This window comes from Sinocyclocheilus rhinocerous, unplaced genomic scaffold, assembly GCF_001515625.1.
Source record: "Sinocyclocheilus rhinocerous isolate Xijiao unplaced genomic scaffold, SAMN03320098_v1.1 scaffold558, whole genome shotgun sequence".
Classification (NCBI taxonomy): Eukaryota; Metazoa; Chordata; class Actinopteri; order Cypriniformes; family Cyprinidae; genus Sinocyclocheilus; species Sinocyclocheilus rhinocerous.
Window position 1 is genome coordinate 293,358 of NW_015634502.1, and position 15,286 is coordinate 308,643.

At 37.9% G+C, this 15,286-nt stretch overlaps 1 protein-coding gene across 1 annotated transcript in view; it reads right to left on the bottom strand.

Moving 5' to 3' along the window:
• The window catches only part of LOC107745751 (semaphorin-3F-like), a 36,599-nt gene that overhangs the window by 18,307 nt on the left and 3,006 nt on the right, over positions 1–15,286 (bottom strand). The window contains exon 2 of the mRNA XM_016559703.1: positions 2,730–2,855. Within this exon, the coding sequence (XP_016415189.1) occupies positions 2,730–2,823 (94 nt within the window). The 5' untranslated portion in view covers positions 2,824–2,855. The remainder of the gene's footprint in view (positions 1–2,729; positions 2,856–15,286) is intronic.

The window sequence follows — 15,286 nt, forward strand, 5'->3', positions numbered from 1 at the left end:
ACTGTATGTATATATATATATATATATATATATATATATATATACGTATAATGCAATGATGTTCATACATTTTGTACAAATAGTGTACAAATACGTGGTTAGTGTATATTAAACACAAACAATGGAAAGACTGACTGTGAAAAAACTCGGAAACACTGGAAATTATGACAAATTCCTTAATTTTCACAAGGAAAGCCATAAAAAGTGTTGCATGGAGAAGTATCAAAATATGAATGTATGTGTTCTTTATTTCACACTGTTCAGCTCTGAGGTGCTTTGCGAACACAAAAGCATTTTGCACAGCATTTTCATTTTCAGTGTAGCCTGAAAAATTGTAGTTGGAATATTATCGCGTCGTGCCTGGTCGGGACACTGTGTCAGGAAAGCCCAGCATCCTGACAGTAGGGTGTCATGAAGAACCATGTCTCAGCTTGCTGAATTGGCACAGGTTGGCACACGCCACCAGGTTGTGCACTAAATATACCTTGCAGAGGATACTGTAAGTGTGTGTGTGAGTTTATGCCTTTCTCTGTGTAGCTGTGTGTGTGTGTGTATGTGTGTGTGAATACTTTCTGATGGATTATACAAAGTAATGGGGCTCCACTGCAGAGGCACCTGCTGGGTTTTGTGTGTGACAGTTGAGAACTGAAAGCGAATTCATGTCAGACTCTGACCTGTTGTGCTGCTGCGCTTCTGTCAGACGGATGGGCAAAATAGTATTATAAATGTGTCTGCATGCAGCTGTGCCTAGTGTCTTTCATTATATAAAACAATATCTCTTCAACAACGCCACTGTATCTTTTCACGCCCATTCTTTGACCGCCGTTTGCGAGCTGAATGGGAAAAAATGCTAATGCTTTTGTGTTCGAGAGATTTGACTTTTAAACTTCAAACATCTGCCTCGCTCTGCTTGCATCTCTTTGTGCCCCATCGTGACACATCCCCCTGCAGAGGAGATGATGGGTAGTCCCCTCTCTGGGGCATTAATTGGGAGATGAGGCATGCTGGTGTCAGATTCAAAACATACACAGGAAGACAGGAAGCGAGAAAGTGAGAAAGAGAGAGAGTGTGACATGAGGAACAGTAAGAAAAGAGAGGCATTAAAAAGCCACTGATGACATAAAGTGCTCAGAAGCTCCACAAAGCATGATAACTACATTCCACAGGCTTTCTAAAAAAAACTCAAATGTGCCCTTCAAATTAAGAGGAAAATAAACATTAGAAAATACAAGTTTCCACATGGACAAAGTTTGAGAAAAGAATTTATGATAATGTAGGTGTCAAATATAATATTTTTTATTAAGGCAATTTTAATCTTACATGCCATTAAATGAATTTTCTGCCATTATTTTCTGACCTCATTTTGTTCCAAACCCCAAACCTGCATGACTTCCTTCACAAAAGATGATATTTTGAAAAGTATTTGTGTGTGTGTGTGTGTGTGTGTGTGTGTGTGTCCATACAATGAAAGTCAATGGGGTACAATGTTGTTTTAGACCCTGTTCACTTCCATTATATTAACAAAACAATTGAAACATTCTTCAAAATGTCTTCTTTTGTGTTCCACAGAAGAATGAAAGTCATAACAGGTTTGGAACAACATGAAAATGAACATTTTCTTTTTAGAATCCTTACATCTAAAAAACAATTTCTATTCAGTGGTTCTCAACCTTTTTGACCATATTCTAAGACAATAGGCCCTTGAAGGCCCTCCATGTAGGCCATGTAAGATATTTTTGGTAAAGCGGCTTGTTTTATTATTTACAAAAACTAGGAGTGGTAATAAATGAAAAATAACTAAATAAAATAAATGTACTTTTTTGTACTTCAAGAAATTCCAAGAACTAATTATAGAGTAGTTTGTGATTACTGGATTTTTAAAAATTACATATACTAGGGCTGTGCAATTAATCGCATGCGATTGTCATGCACATCTCATCAGTAAAGCTGGTTCCGTGATTGGTAGTAAATCGCCATCACCTGCTTTCAGATGGAGCGGCATTTACTACACAGAGCCGTAGTTCACTGACAATTAGGCAATATCGCATTCATAATCGCAGATGAATCGCATTCGATTATGAACGCGATATTGCCTAGCTTGTCAGTGAACTACGGCTCTGTGTAGTAAATGCCGCTCCATCTGAAAGCAGGTGATGGCGATTTACTACCAATCACGGAACCGGCTTTACTGACGAGATGTGCTTGACAATCGCATGCGATTAATTGCACAGCCCTAACATATACCAACTTTGTAATTAGCAATTACAAAACAATTTCTACCTGATAAAATATTTTAGGGCTTGACAAAAATATATATTCATTATAGAACTTTCCATGACTTTTTAATATTTTATTAATTTCCCTGACACTTCCAGGTATGGAAATGACACTTTTAAAATTCCCTCATATCTATCCAGGATAAAAAGCACTGACATTTGCTAAATGTTTTACATTTCTGCCTGAATGGTTGTACCAGTTATTTTCAGGTGTTATTTAGCCCAAAACGAAGCAATTATTTTTAGGGGGATTTTATGTGATAATGAGATCTAATAATTATGATCACCTCAGTGGCTCATTTAATTACCAAAAATGAAAAAATGCATATTAAATACTGTTTCATTATATCAGACCAGTAATGTATTGTTAACTCAGAAAAGAATACACATACAAATAAAAATGTGTGCGTACATGTTTTAAAAAACAAGGGGAAAAAAAGCCACATTTCTCACCTTTATATGACAGGTGCACTCGGGGTGTTGTGCGGGCATTGCCATGACAACCCCAGACACATAAGCTCAGGATGAGAAGCAGGGTTTGCATCATGATAATGACAGCAGTAGTTTACCCACCGAGATCTGCAAGTGTGAGAGAGAAAGACACATTCAGTTCATGCATGTTACAACACTAGCAAGTTCATTCACTGACAGCAACTGTATACATTTCATGAACAGTTCCAATTAGTTTCCATAAATGTGGCCCATAAAACAAGAGCGATTTCAACAATGCTCAGGTCTTGTTAGCATAGAAGCCCTGAAAAGCCCAGCCTCAAATTTAGGCCTGTTTACAGGTCACTGAAAATCTGAGAAAAGTCCCACCCTTTAGTAAAGAGGCCCAGAAGAGAAAAGAAAACAAAGCACTAAAGGTGTCTGGTTGCTTTTTTAATATTTGACTACCGTTTCCACACAGGGCTGTAAGTTTCTCTGTCTTTTCTCAGAGCATTTACAGCCATCCACCATGAGGACTATAAACACCTTCCCAAGGGCAGGCCAGTTAAATCACAACATTGAGGTATTTAAACACAACAGCTCAAATTATCCATAGGTACACAGCCTAGTTTTGTTTTTAGCTTTTTATCTGGGGACAAAAAAAGACAAATATCTGAAGCCAAATGGCCTTTTCCACGAAAACAGTGTTAGACTGTGGGAGAGGGCAGCAAGTCTTTCTGCAGTGGGGACGTGCGCCCCAAAAGAGATTAGAAAACTATGCAGTCAGAGAGCAATAGTTTCTTAAGTACGTCTGCCAAATCCTTCCAGCTACGGCAAATCCATGTCACACTGTCTTGCATTAATTCTTAAACTCTTAGTCCCGGCCAGCAGGGAATGGCAAACCTACTGTGAGCCTCCGTATCTGCAAAAAATCACCCTGTTCTGAGGTGCTAAACATGGCGGGCACGTATCTACGCAAGCTGTGTACAAAGATTTACATGCTTAATGAGGGATAACGGTAACAGGAACGCAAACACTTGCTAGCATGTTTTATAATGAAAATGATCAAAGATGTTGAGCTCAAAACAATGCTGATTTATATGTACAATATGTCCATTACTTTAACTCAATTTAAAGTGGAGTTTACAGTGAGGCACAACATATTTGTTGTTTAAATAAATAGTCCATGTTCAGTACAAGTTAAGCTCAATCAACAGCAATGTTGATTACCATGAAAAAAGTTAACTGAGAAACACAATGGAAGAAAATGGGACCAATTTTTGGAGAATTTAAAAGCAGAAATGTGAAGCTTATTATTTCATAAGCACTCATACTGTATTCATTCACTATTAGAATGATTTCTGAAAGATCGTGTGACACTAAAGACTGGAGATTTTTCTCTAAAATCATGTTAACACATATAGTTTATATCTTGTGGTTATATAAAGAAAAACAGGAGGGACAAGTTAAAAAAAATTGAACCCGGAATAATCCTGTAAAATAATTAGTGTCACCACAAAAGTACACTTTGTATACTATGCTGTTATTTAACAGGTTTGTTGTGGTTCTACCACTAACGACATCTTCGCTGAGGTCGCTTTGTAACACGCTATGAAGTGCTGTACTTTGGCCCTCTTCCAAGATAAATGACACTTTTCCAAGTGATGAAAAATGACAGAGAAACAATAGCCAAAAGACAGCGCTCTTTATCTATGATAAATGTGCTAACGTATCATTAATTTGAACTGGAAACCAGAAACGCTTCAGAGAAATATACTTTAGGATCTGAAGCAGACCAATTGGTTTAAAGATATTACAGTACGCGTTTAGCACAACTAATGTGTGAGAGTCATAAAACAATAGCACTGCTGCTACTCTTGAAAGGCACCAGAGGGAATGACCAGCCTGTGAAGATTTCAGAAGATTAAAACCTGGCACAAACACATTATTGTCATCATGTCAAATTTATCTTACAGATCCAGACAGACAGGAGAGGCCGAGCGCTCCCAAATTATGTCTGATTTGCTTCCTTTTGGCTCACTTGTCTTGTTTACATGTAAATATATGCACAACATTACAAAAGAAGAACATTAACGAATACTGAAATATAACAACATCATTAGCTGCTGTGTTGAGGAAGCTAATTTGAAACTGTAGCTTGTCAAGCTACATGTAGTTACAAGCTACTAATAAAAAATATATGAATCTCGATTTGAATGAAAGCACTGAATAATATATGAACAATTAAATTTACACTAATCGTCCAATTAATGTGAAATAATCAAGTAAAAAAAAAATACAAAAGCATATGACAAAATATATATATTTTTAAATTGTAGCAAATTAAGATTTTCAAATGAATCATGTTGTAGATTTTTAAGAGGTTCACTGAATCAGCTAAATGCTTCAAAAGAGTCAACATTTTGTTCATGCGATAATGAGGAGTAAATTTGCTTGTGCAGTACAATATCGTATACGAACATATAGCTTTAGTTACTTGAACAGCTACACTATTTTGATAACAACAACTGTCCCGCTACTGAAAATTAGTAGTTAAATTAGTAGTGCCGCTACTTTTAGTAACCCAACACTGATTATCTGTAATGATACACCGCTTTGACTTCTCTGTTTGTTAACAGTACACATGGCAGTATAGTTCCAAACAATCTGCATCATGCTTTTATTTCTGAACCTGAGGGAGTGAATCTTTTATTTTGAGATGCACTGTAAATGTGAGGGTGCAGTCATGGGTGAGTCCTGTAGCCTGGAGAATACCTATCGTTAAGAGTCAGCACATGTCTGCTCTCTAATTATATGCCTCAAGTGGCTACAGGGGTGTCATTATCACTGTGTGTGTGTCTGCATAAGTGAGCCACACCTGCATAAGGAGCGACAGAATGATGAGGTTCTTATAAAACGGAGAGGAAGCTGAGTGAATCTGAGAATAAACAGAGGTCAAGGACAAGGGTGAGGCAATAAACTGAGCAGCAGAGGGTGAGACAGACAGTGGGAAGGATGAAAAACAGATGGATAAAAAACAAGGGATATGGTCTGAAAAACATATCTAGATATAGATTTCAAATGTATTTAATGGTATTATGCATGCTTGCTTATAATATTACTCAATCAACTTATTTTAATGGAAAATTAACTATATAAATTAAAATTATGTCATTGTTTTCACACCCTTATTTTTTTTCAGTGGAACTAAATGAAACAAAAATACTAGAAATAAAAGAGCACCATAAATAAATGCAATTCAAATTAAATTTAATTTAAATGAATTAACACAAAGTTATTTCATGCTTTCAGAAGACTTACATAATAATTTTTACATTATTTTAAATAGTGTTTTGGTTTTTCTGTAGTGTGTTATGCTTGTTTTGGAGTGGTATGGAGAAAAGTGTGAATCGATTATTAATATGTTGAAAAGTATGTACATGGTTTGAATATTGCTTCCTGTTGAACAAGCAAGACTCAATTAGTTAAAATGTAAGAAAATTAAATCAATTGGATTTATTGATGATAAATATATAAACCTGTTTACTGTGTATTTAAAACATAATCAGTGTATTAATACTACTACAAAAATCTCATTCATGTTTCATTTATGTATGACTGACAAATATGCATCACATTAAGTTTATTAGTTTGATTATGCAAAAAAAATTGTAATCCAAATGGATAGAAAATGTATATGCAATTAAAATACACAAATCTTTAGTTTTAATAATGACATTTCTAGTGAAAAACGAATACAAATATAATTTGGCAAAGACTCACTCTCTTTGCACTCGTTTCTGTCCCAGTCTCTAAAACTCTATTTTTCTCTCTCCAGCTGAGCTCCTCTTCAAGTGGAAATTAGTTTCCATGCAGCAGGCATGAATACAGAAAACCAATAGCGCAGCACATTTACCATTAAGGAGCCTGGGTATGTGGAAACAGTAGGTCATGGGGCGACCCGACACAAAGGATTCTGGGAGACTTTCCCTCAATGATTCAACTGCAGTGGCTCCCTCCTGCTGAACCAAAGTCTGCATTTTCACTCACAGGACCCTTTAGAGCAGCTCTAATTGACAAATAAGAAACATGTAATTTACAGAGCCTCATGCTTTTGAGGAGATGGCGATATTTAGAGGTCATTTTGAATCTAGAAGTAAAACTTTTAAAAGAGAGTTTGTAAGTCATTAAATGAATTAAAGAGAAATACACAGACCTCTTCAATGGCCTTCCAACAAAGAAAGACTTTTAGCAGGCGAGCCCCAAGGAATAAAGCAAGACATGATTGATCACATGACCAACACCCTGCGTGTCCCCCATTATTTAAAAGAATGTTAAATCTCTGTGAATCGGCTGTTTTTAAATCAAACTATATGGCTAAGAATTTCAAGGGTGCATTTCCAACAGCTCATATAGTCAGTAAAAAGGATCTGAGAAACTTCAGAATCAGGTAGAAGGCCATTTCTGAGCTCTGAGGGATTGTCTAGAGCCGATAACCCTGTGCCACACATTCCTCCACAGAAGACAGGCCATTTCTCAATTCGAAGACCTGTTGGTCCTCATCAGTCTCACAGTGACAGAAGACTCGTCCTTACATGTCTGTCCAGTCTCCTCTTTGACATCTTTGTTCTTTGATGTAATCTTTTTGGTGCTTATGTATACCAAACATTTGGTTAGGTTTATCATGTTCATTCCATTCTTTTTCTTGGTTCTCTTGGAGCCATGTAGAATTTTTAATGTCTTAAATACAGAGTAAGGAAACCTGATCATCTTTATTTGTTTTGTTTCATCTATGTTTGTTTACTTGGTTTAATACCCCGAAAATGATTGAAGGGTTCTAATGGGTGACTTCATCTTAAATTTCTTGTGCACAAGTCACGAGATTGATTAAATCAGGAAAACCATCGCTGCGTCTGTGGGTTGGATTACTGTTGGCTTCTCATGTGATGAAGAGGCCTAAAAGCCTATAACTCACTACAAAACCAGTCACAATTAACTGAGAGCTTCAACTGAGACTCACACTGTGCTTTTAAACCACAGCGGCTAGCAACCTTTAACCAAAGACACACAAAACACAATGACAGCATCACTAAAGATGGATGATCAGGCTAAATCCTGCATGCCAAGAAAACCAGAAACATGAGCTCCTCAAAAATCAAGGGCTGAGATGCTGTACACTTCCATTTGATTTCACTTCATTTGCTCTGTTTTTTCAAGTATGTGGTTAATTTTCCACTAGTCATTTTTTCATCCATAAAACTTGTTTTCTACTTGATATTAGATGGTTGATTTCTGGTAAATGATGCAACAAAATAGATGGAAAACTGCATGAGGGTGGCTGTTTTGTCTATTAGTTGTGGGCAGTGACAGATTGCATATGTTTATCTGGGCCACCTGATCTCCAGAGGCACATTGGGAACAGCCCATGGGAGGAAATCAGAGGCGTACGATCAGAGACTATTGTCGTACTGTTGACATTCTGCATTTTAGCCTGGAGCGGTTACTGTCTGACAATGAGTTACATCTGCCAAGAATAATAATTTTTGTGAGTATGTGTACATCTTCTCTGAGGTTTTGTTAGCTCTATAGTCATTAAATAAATAGGCCAATGACAAAACAAGAAAAGAATGTATAAAACCAATCCATATAAAAATTCAATACAACTTTATGTGATCCCTTTATGTGAACCAGCCTCATCTGAAAAACGTGCCTGTGGTGACATTTCTGCAAAATTATATTACGTTACTTCTTGTTTCAACGCCAAACGTCCAGTGAGTGATGCTAAAAGCATGTTAAATTTTCTCAGAAACAGATGAAGCGGAATCTGGCAATGTTTTAATGTGTTGGTTGTTGTACATATTGCAGCAGTTTGGAAAATCGAACGTGTCCGTTTGCACTTTTAATAAAATGTAAATTTGCCTCCCGCACTTTTTCATTGGGAAAGTGTCTTCACATGGAGGTTTTCATGAGATAATGTGTATGCATAAATCCAGATTTAGAATTCAAAGAGACAAGATAGTCTATACGTGACCTGATGTTTTCATGACAATCGCTCACTCACGTGTCACGCCCATGCTCACATCCGCACTCTATCCAACATTCAGAGAGGTCACAATGAGTTCAAAGCGACAGTCCTTTTTCACATTTTAAGTCAATCGGTGCAAGTTGCCTTGGCATGTGGTATCTGAACTGTGATGAATAATTTGCTACATATTTTCTTTTTAAACTCCTGATGAATAATTAGTGAGCTTTGAAGGCAATTTAAATATTAGCTACCCCACACAAACGTGCACTTATTCAGTGTATTTTTGTAGCTCTTTTGTAACGTATTACAAATTAGAATGAAGATGATTGTTGATGTTTAATTCAGATTTTTTTTTTGTAAGGGCTGAACAGAAAGCATGATGACGCACAACAAACAAAAGAAACTTCATAGGTGAGAAGAGATAAATTGACTTTTAACAGACAAATGTCAGGAAAAAATGGTATTACGTCCCTCTCATTTCTGAATTGATGGCTACGACTCTGGATGCAAACATTAGTTTACAAATCAAAATTGTTGTGCAAGGAAACACTTGAAAATAAGTGTTTATTAATCAATAATCTTCCCCTGCCCCATTACAGTTTGTGTGAAAAGGAATAACAGTTATTTTATTTCCACTATAGTGTTAATTTCAGCTGGAAACTGCAGCAAATTGTATATTGTGACGAGAGGGGCGGGGCCGAGAGCCGTGGGAACGGAGCGAGGCCGGTGGAGTAAATGCTAATGCATGACACCTGCGCCACTCACCGGTCTCGAGTCTCACGGAGGAGCTCCGGAAGGATAAAGGAGGAGTGACGACAGTGTTGGACGAGAGAGGACCAGGCCTGGATTTTATTTTGTGTTTTGGTTCTGGTCGTCCGCGAGGGGCTGTCGTGCCATTTTGTGTTTATTTTATTATTAAAGTTTTCTTTGAACATTCGCCGGTTCCCGCCTCCTTCTTCCCGAACTACGAACGTTTGTTACATTGGTGCCGAAACCCGGGAGGAAGCAGGGACATGCTGCCAGAGATCCCTCGCCGCTGTGGTGAATCCGCGGTGCCATCGAGCATGGCGAGGGAGCGGAGGAGTCGCCGCCGTTCGCCTGAGGCCGGAGCCTACTGCCATCCGCCATGATGGGGAGGAGCGGGGAACGAGGGACTCCTGCCGGCTGCCCGAACGCGGAGGAGCCATCGCCGTCCACCGGGCGGCGGAGGAGTGTCGGGCCGTCCACCGAGGGCTGTCCAGTGCCGCCGCCTGGCATCGCAGACGAGTTTACCCAGCTGGTGGAGGGCCGAGCGGCAGTGTGTCTGGGAACCGGAACAAGTTTTTTTTTTCCCCTCTCTCCCCTCTCTCGTCTCTGTCTCTCCTCATCCTTCCGTCTCCTTTTCTCTCGCCTCGTCTGTCTGTCCTTACCCCCAGGTACGCCGCAGCTCCCCCGGTGTTTTTGGAGTTTTGAGGCATGTTTTTCCAATGAGTCTATGTTGGATTAATTTGCAGTTTAATGAGCCAATCAGTATCAGATTGCTCCTTTTTTTTTCAAAGGCCAGAAATACCATTAAAAAATCCCTGACTATCATTGGGTAAAACAACATAATAGATCTAAATGAAAGCATGCATGTAGATAAACCACTCCACATTACATCACCCAAGATACACGGCTACATGACAAGCTGAACTAGAAACTCCAAATCTCTGAAATCCCCTCCAAATCCTCAGGCTACATTTCATTCTCCTGTGAAGAAAGTGAGAATCAAAAGCATATTCTGCACCCCAAACCTTGTACTGTCTCAAGGCCTCTGAAGATTTTGTGACCTTTTCAGTTAGCAAATCTGAGTAAACAACAGAAAAATGGGAAAGAAAGAGAGAAAAAAGTAACAAGAGCTTTAGCCCAAGCAATTAAACCACTGAGGTGGAGAAGAAAAGGTGAAGCAGTCAACCCTATCACCTCTCAGAACGCAGGCTGGGTGGGGCTAATGCGGTCTGCTGTCAATGTTAGCACTCATTAGCGTGACGCATTAGCTTAGCAATAGAGCTGCCACAGACTCAGAAAACAGCCCCCAGGGACTAACAAGTGTACAAAGGGGTCAAGAGGGTCATGTTTCAACATCCACCACAGAAGAAATACAATAATCATTTACCAGGAACTCAGTTTTACTTTCTAGCTTTCCTGCTGAGAAAAAAAGTGGGTTTTACTAGTTTAGCGACTGATCTTCCAGTCAGACAAGAACCCAAAGCACCCTTAAACCAGCAAACCAGGCCAGCAGCTTATACACTGAATAAATACACTTATACATTTCCTTGTAAAAGATCATTATGTACAACTTCATTTTTCCCCCCTTTGTTTATGCATTTTTAAGAGTTGTTAATCCAAATATAAAGGCTTGTCTTCTAACATAGGTACATTTTGGGGAGATTTATTACTAAAGGTTTTTTTATTACAGTATATTTAAGAGTAAATGAACAGGTCAGTATAATTTATACATCGTAAAAAAATAATTTGTAAATGCAAAGCTTTTTGGAGCATGTTTTACAAAAGAATACTATTTGTTTTCCTACTTAATGTCATGTTTAATTCGATACATTACTTGCTGTTTCTTTGTAATTATTTGTGCTCAAAAATACATATGTAAATTTGAGCAAAAAGTTTTTGCAATTGAAACAAAAACTGACAAACACAAGTTACATTTAAAACATCTTGTTTTTTTATATTATCAATCACACTTTTCAAAAGCATATGATCAGACAAACCGTGAATAAAAAATCTTCAGATCTCTTATATATTTGTGACCCTGGACCACAAAACCAGTCTTAAGTCGCTGAGGTAAATTTGTAGCAATAGCCAAAAATACATTGTATGGGTCAAAATTATTGATTTTTCTTTTATGCCAGAAATCATTAGGATATTAAGTAAAGATCATGTTCCATGAAGATATTTTGTACATTTCCTACTGTAAATATATTAAAACTTAATTTCAGCTTTCAGATGATGTATAAATCTCAATTTCGAAAAATTGACCCTTATGACTGGTTTTGTGGTCCAGGGTCACATTTTATATTTTTTTTATAAAAAATCTCTTTAACTATACACCGTAGAAAAACCCCCCCCTGAAAATGTACTGGTAATTTTCTGCCAAGTCACTATGCGTTAAGTTTACTAATGTTTCCTTTAACTCTAAAATACAACTCAATGTTATATGTAAAACACCATTCAATAATGAAATGGTTAAAATAAACCATTCCTTCAAATTATTAACACAATACATTGAGCCCTATTATTAGGGACTTTTCATAGTTTTTATTTATTTATTTATTTTTGACACTCTAACCCAGGGTTCCTCAAATCTTGCCCTGGAGGGCCAATGCGCTGCAGAGTTTAGCTCCAACCCTGATCAAACTCACCTACCTGTGATTTTCTAATGATCCTGAAGACATTGATTAGCATGCTCAGGCGGGTTTGATTAGGGTTAGAGCTAAACTCTGCATGAAAGTGGATCTCGTGGGCCAGATTTGAGGATCCCTGCTCTAACCCATCCATTGTAGCCTTTGCATGTTTTTGCAAAAATGGCCAACAGCCAGTCCTGAAGTATACTGGCAAGCGGCATAACAGATTGGCTTTCTCAGGGCCAGGTCTAAAGTAAGTTCATGTCGTGCGCTTAGCACATGAGGGAAGGTTTTCACAAACACACATATGCTCTCTAGTGTCAGGGAGCTAAGTGTGTGCCACTGTTGAGGGAATTGTGGCCCTTCTCCAGCTCTAATGTTGGCTGCCCCCTACACGAAGGTCCAGGACTATGCATTTAAACCCGGGCAGAGTAGACAGCCTTAGAGTCATTGGCTAAGCTTCACCACCCTTAAGGACCGGATTCAGCTCCTGTCTTCAAAGGCTGTTTAGCTCCAAACATCTTATCTGTGGGTCTTTGAAGTGACCGATACCCACAAACCACAGCGCCATTTTCACCTTCACACGTCAGCAGTGTGCAGTCACCAAGCAACAACCATTTCCTCATACAAAAAGAAACAGCAGCCGGTACATATGATAGGTTTTTACGAATGGGAAAATAATGAGGCACTAATTTAGAAATAACAAAAAAGGCGCTTTTGCATCATGCAGTATTAATGCACTCCATCATTCTCAAGCCATACACGCACACATAAATACGCACACATGAACTCTGCCCGTCTCTTTTCCTAATCCCTGCCACGATGCTCCCCTCCCCTCTGGCAAAACCAGATCCCTGAAAGTGGTGCTTGTGTGTTGTAATGTTACAAATTGAGAGCAGGAGCATTAGAGAGACTTTACGCAGAGCGGGGCGAACAGCACATGGCCCTCCCGGTGCATACCAACACCTGTTTCGATGGCCTCTCTTCTTTTATTTACATGATAAACACTGAATTCCTCTACAATTACCCCACCAGCATGGCCCCTGCTATTCATAGCTGACAGCTGTTTTCCAGCATCAGGGGACCTTATGATAGGATGCAATGTTGTTATGCACTGCATCAAAAGAATAAAGGAGATTTAATCCATTAGTTCTTGGTTTCAAATGGCATTTTGATTTGTTTAGAATTGACTTTGCTTAAGGACCAAGATTTTACATTGGAGATCAAATTATAATCCAAAACATCATACAAAAGTAAATAAAAATTATAAATATTAATATTGCAATGAACTGTACATATGCAAAATTATTATTGTTAACAGGCCAACTGCCAGATTTAGCAGCCAATAATTACGTGCATGCACATACATATATATATTATTGAATTATATAGACATATACACAAAATATTATTCACTATTATATAATATCTGTAATTTTTCAGCATATTTTATTGGCTTAAAGGGGTCATATGATGCTGCTAAAAAGAACATTATTTTGTGTATTTGGTGTAATGTGTGTATTTATATATACATATAAATATACACAATACACACATATATTATGTAAACAAACGTTTATTTTGGATGCGATTAATCGATTTGACAGCACTAATTCTATTTAATAAATTCTATTATTTTTATAAATAATTTTATTTAAATGCTACCACTTTACACTGTACAGTCTAAAAATTTATATTTATTTTGACATTTGCTTAAGATTCCATTTAACTTTTTTTAAAGATGTACTTTAATTGATAGTTAGATGATGAAAAAGTTAATCTAAATGCAAAAATGGAGAGAATTAGCATGCACAATTTAATATCCGATATCAACTGATGAATGAAAAAAAAACTAGTATGATACAACTGATATGGTACCGAAATACTGGACAATCGTTCCACAACCCCATTCAGACCTAAAGTATGACCAATTGAGAAAGAGTTGAGATCATCTTACATACGGTGACGAGTAGTCAAAGAAAATAAAGGGTTCAAATCTCTAGGTTAACAAGTTTCCGTTTGCTATTCTTGGCATCCCTCACTCAACACTTGACTCAACATTTATTTTTATTCTTTTGTCATACCGTTACATTTTCCAGATAGTCTGAGAACAACCAGACACTACAGTTTGACATTAGTGTAGCATCGCTGGACCAGATCAACGGCTGATGAACACCCTGCATCTTTTTTTTCCTCCAAGCCTTTTCATGCCCTTCTGATGTGATGACTTTATTTTTCTTCGTATCCACTGTCCTCTCCAGCCAAAGAATAGATTGTTTGGTCATCAACGGACTCTCACAGCAACTACTGTTGGTTTTTGATTGGCAAAGACCCAAGAATCTTCAGAATGGAGGCTTAATACTCCCAGGGCTGACAGCTGCAGGGATTAGGCACTCTTGCTTACTGTTATTGACGCCCCTGCATTGTGCCTTTCTCTATAAATGTGGCACCAGGGGTTGATGAGGGGGGTCAGCATTCTGAAGTCATGTCAGGTGCTTCTGCTTTGAAGCCTGAATGGATACATTAAAGTACATTGAGAATATGTGATATGATTAATATATGAAGACTTTCAAAAAAATTTGGGAATAGGCGTGAAAAAAACCTGCCTGAGTGAATGATATAACTTACAATCTGCATTAAGAATACACTTGTTCGTAAGGTGGACGCCTCCCCATATCCACCATGACATCACTAAATTATCACTTATGCCCCAGATTCCCCCTTCCACCAACCCCTAGACCCCACTCTGACCCCACTCTGACCCCCCAGCACCGCTGACGCTGTCATGACAACCGCCTCAAGAGGCTTGTTGTATGTGTAGAGAGTGAGAAGTGTACACATGAGTGCATCTCTCTCTACATTTGTGTGTGTGTGTGGGAGAGGGAGAGGGAGAAAAGCACTTGTGACAAATGGGAATTTAAGTGTGTAATTTACGTAGTGAACAAAAAAAGCTACATGAATGTTGAAATGTGCAAAAAAAACAACAACTTGAGATAAAGATAATTTCCCTGAATTAAGACAAAATGGGGAGAGGGATAAAAGCTTTAATATTCATTTTGATTTTGTGAACTTGGTCTAAAAAAAAAAAAAAAAAGGCAGGCATCCAAACAAGTATTGACGTCCAATAAATTGTTTGCAAATTATAGCTAATGAAAAGACTATTACTGTTCTCATGACAA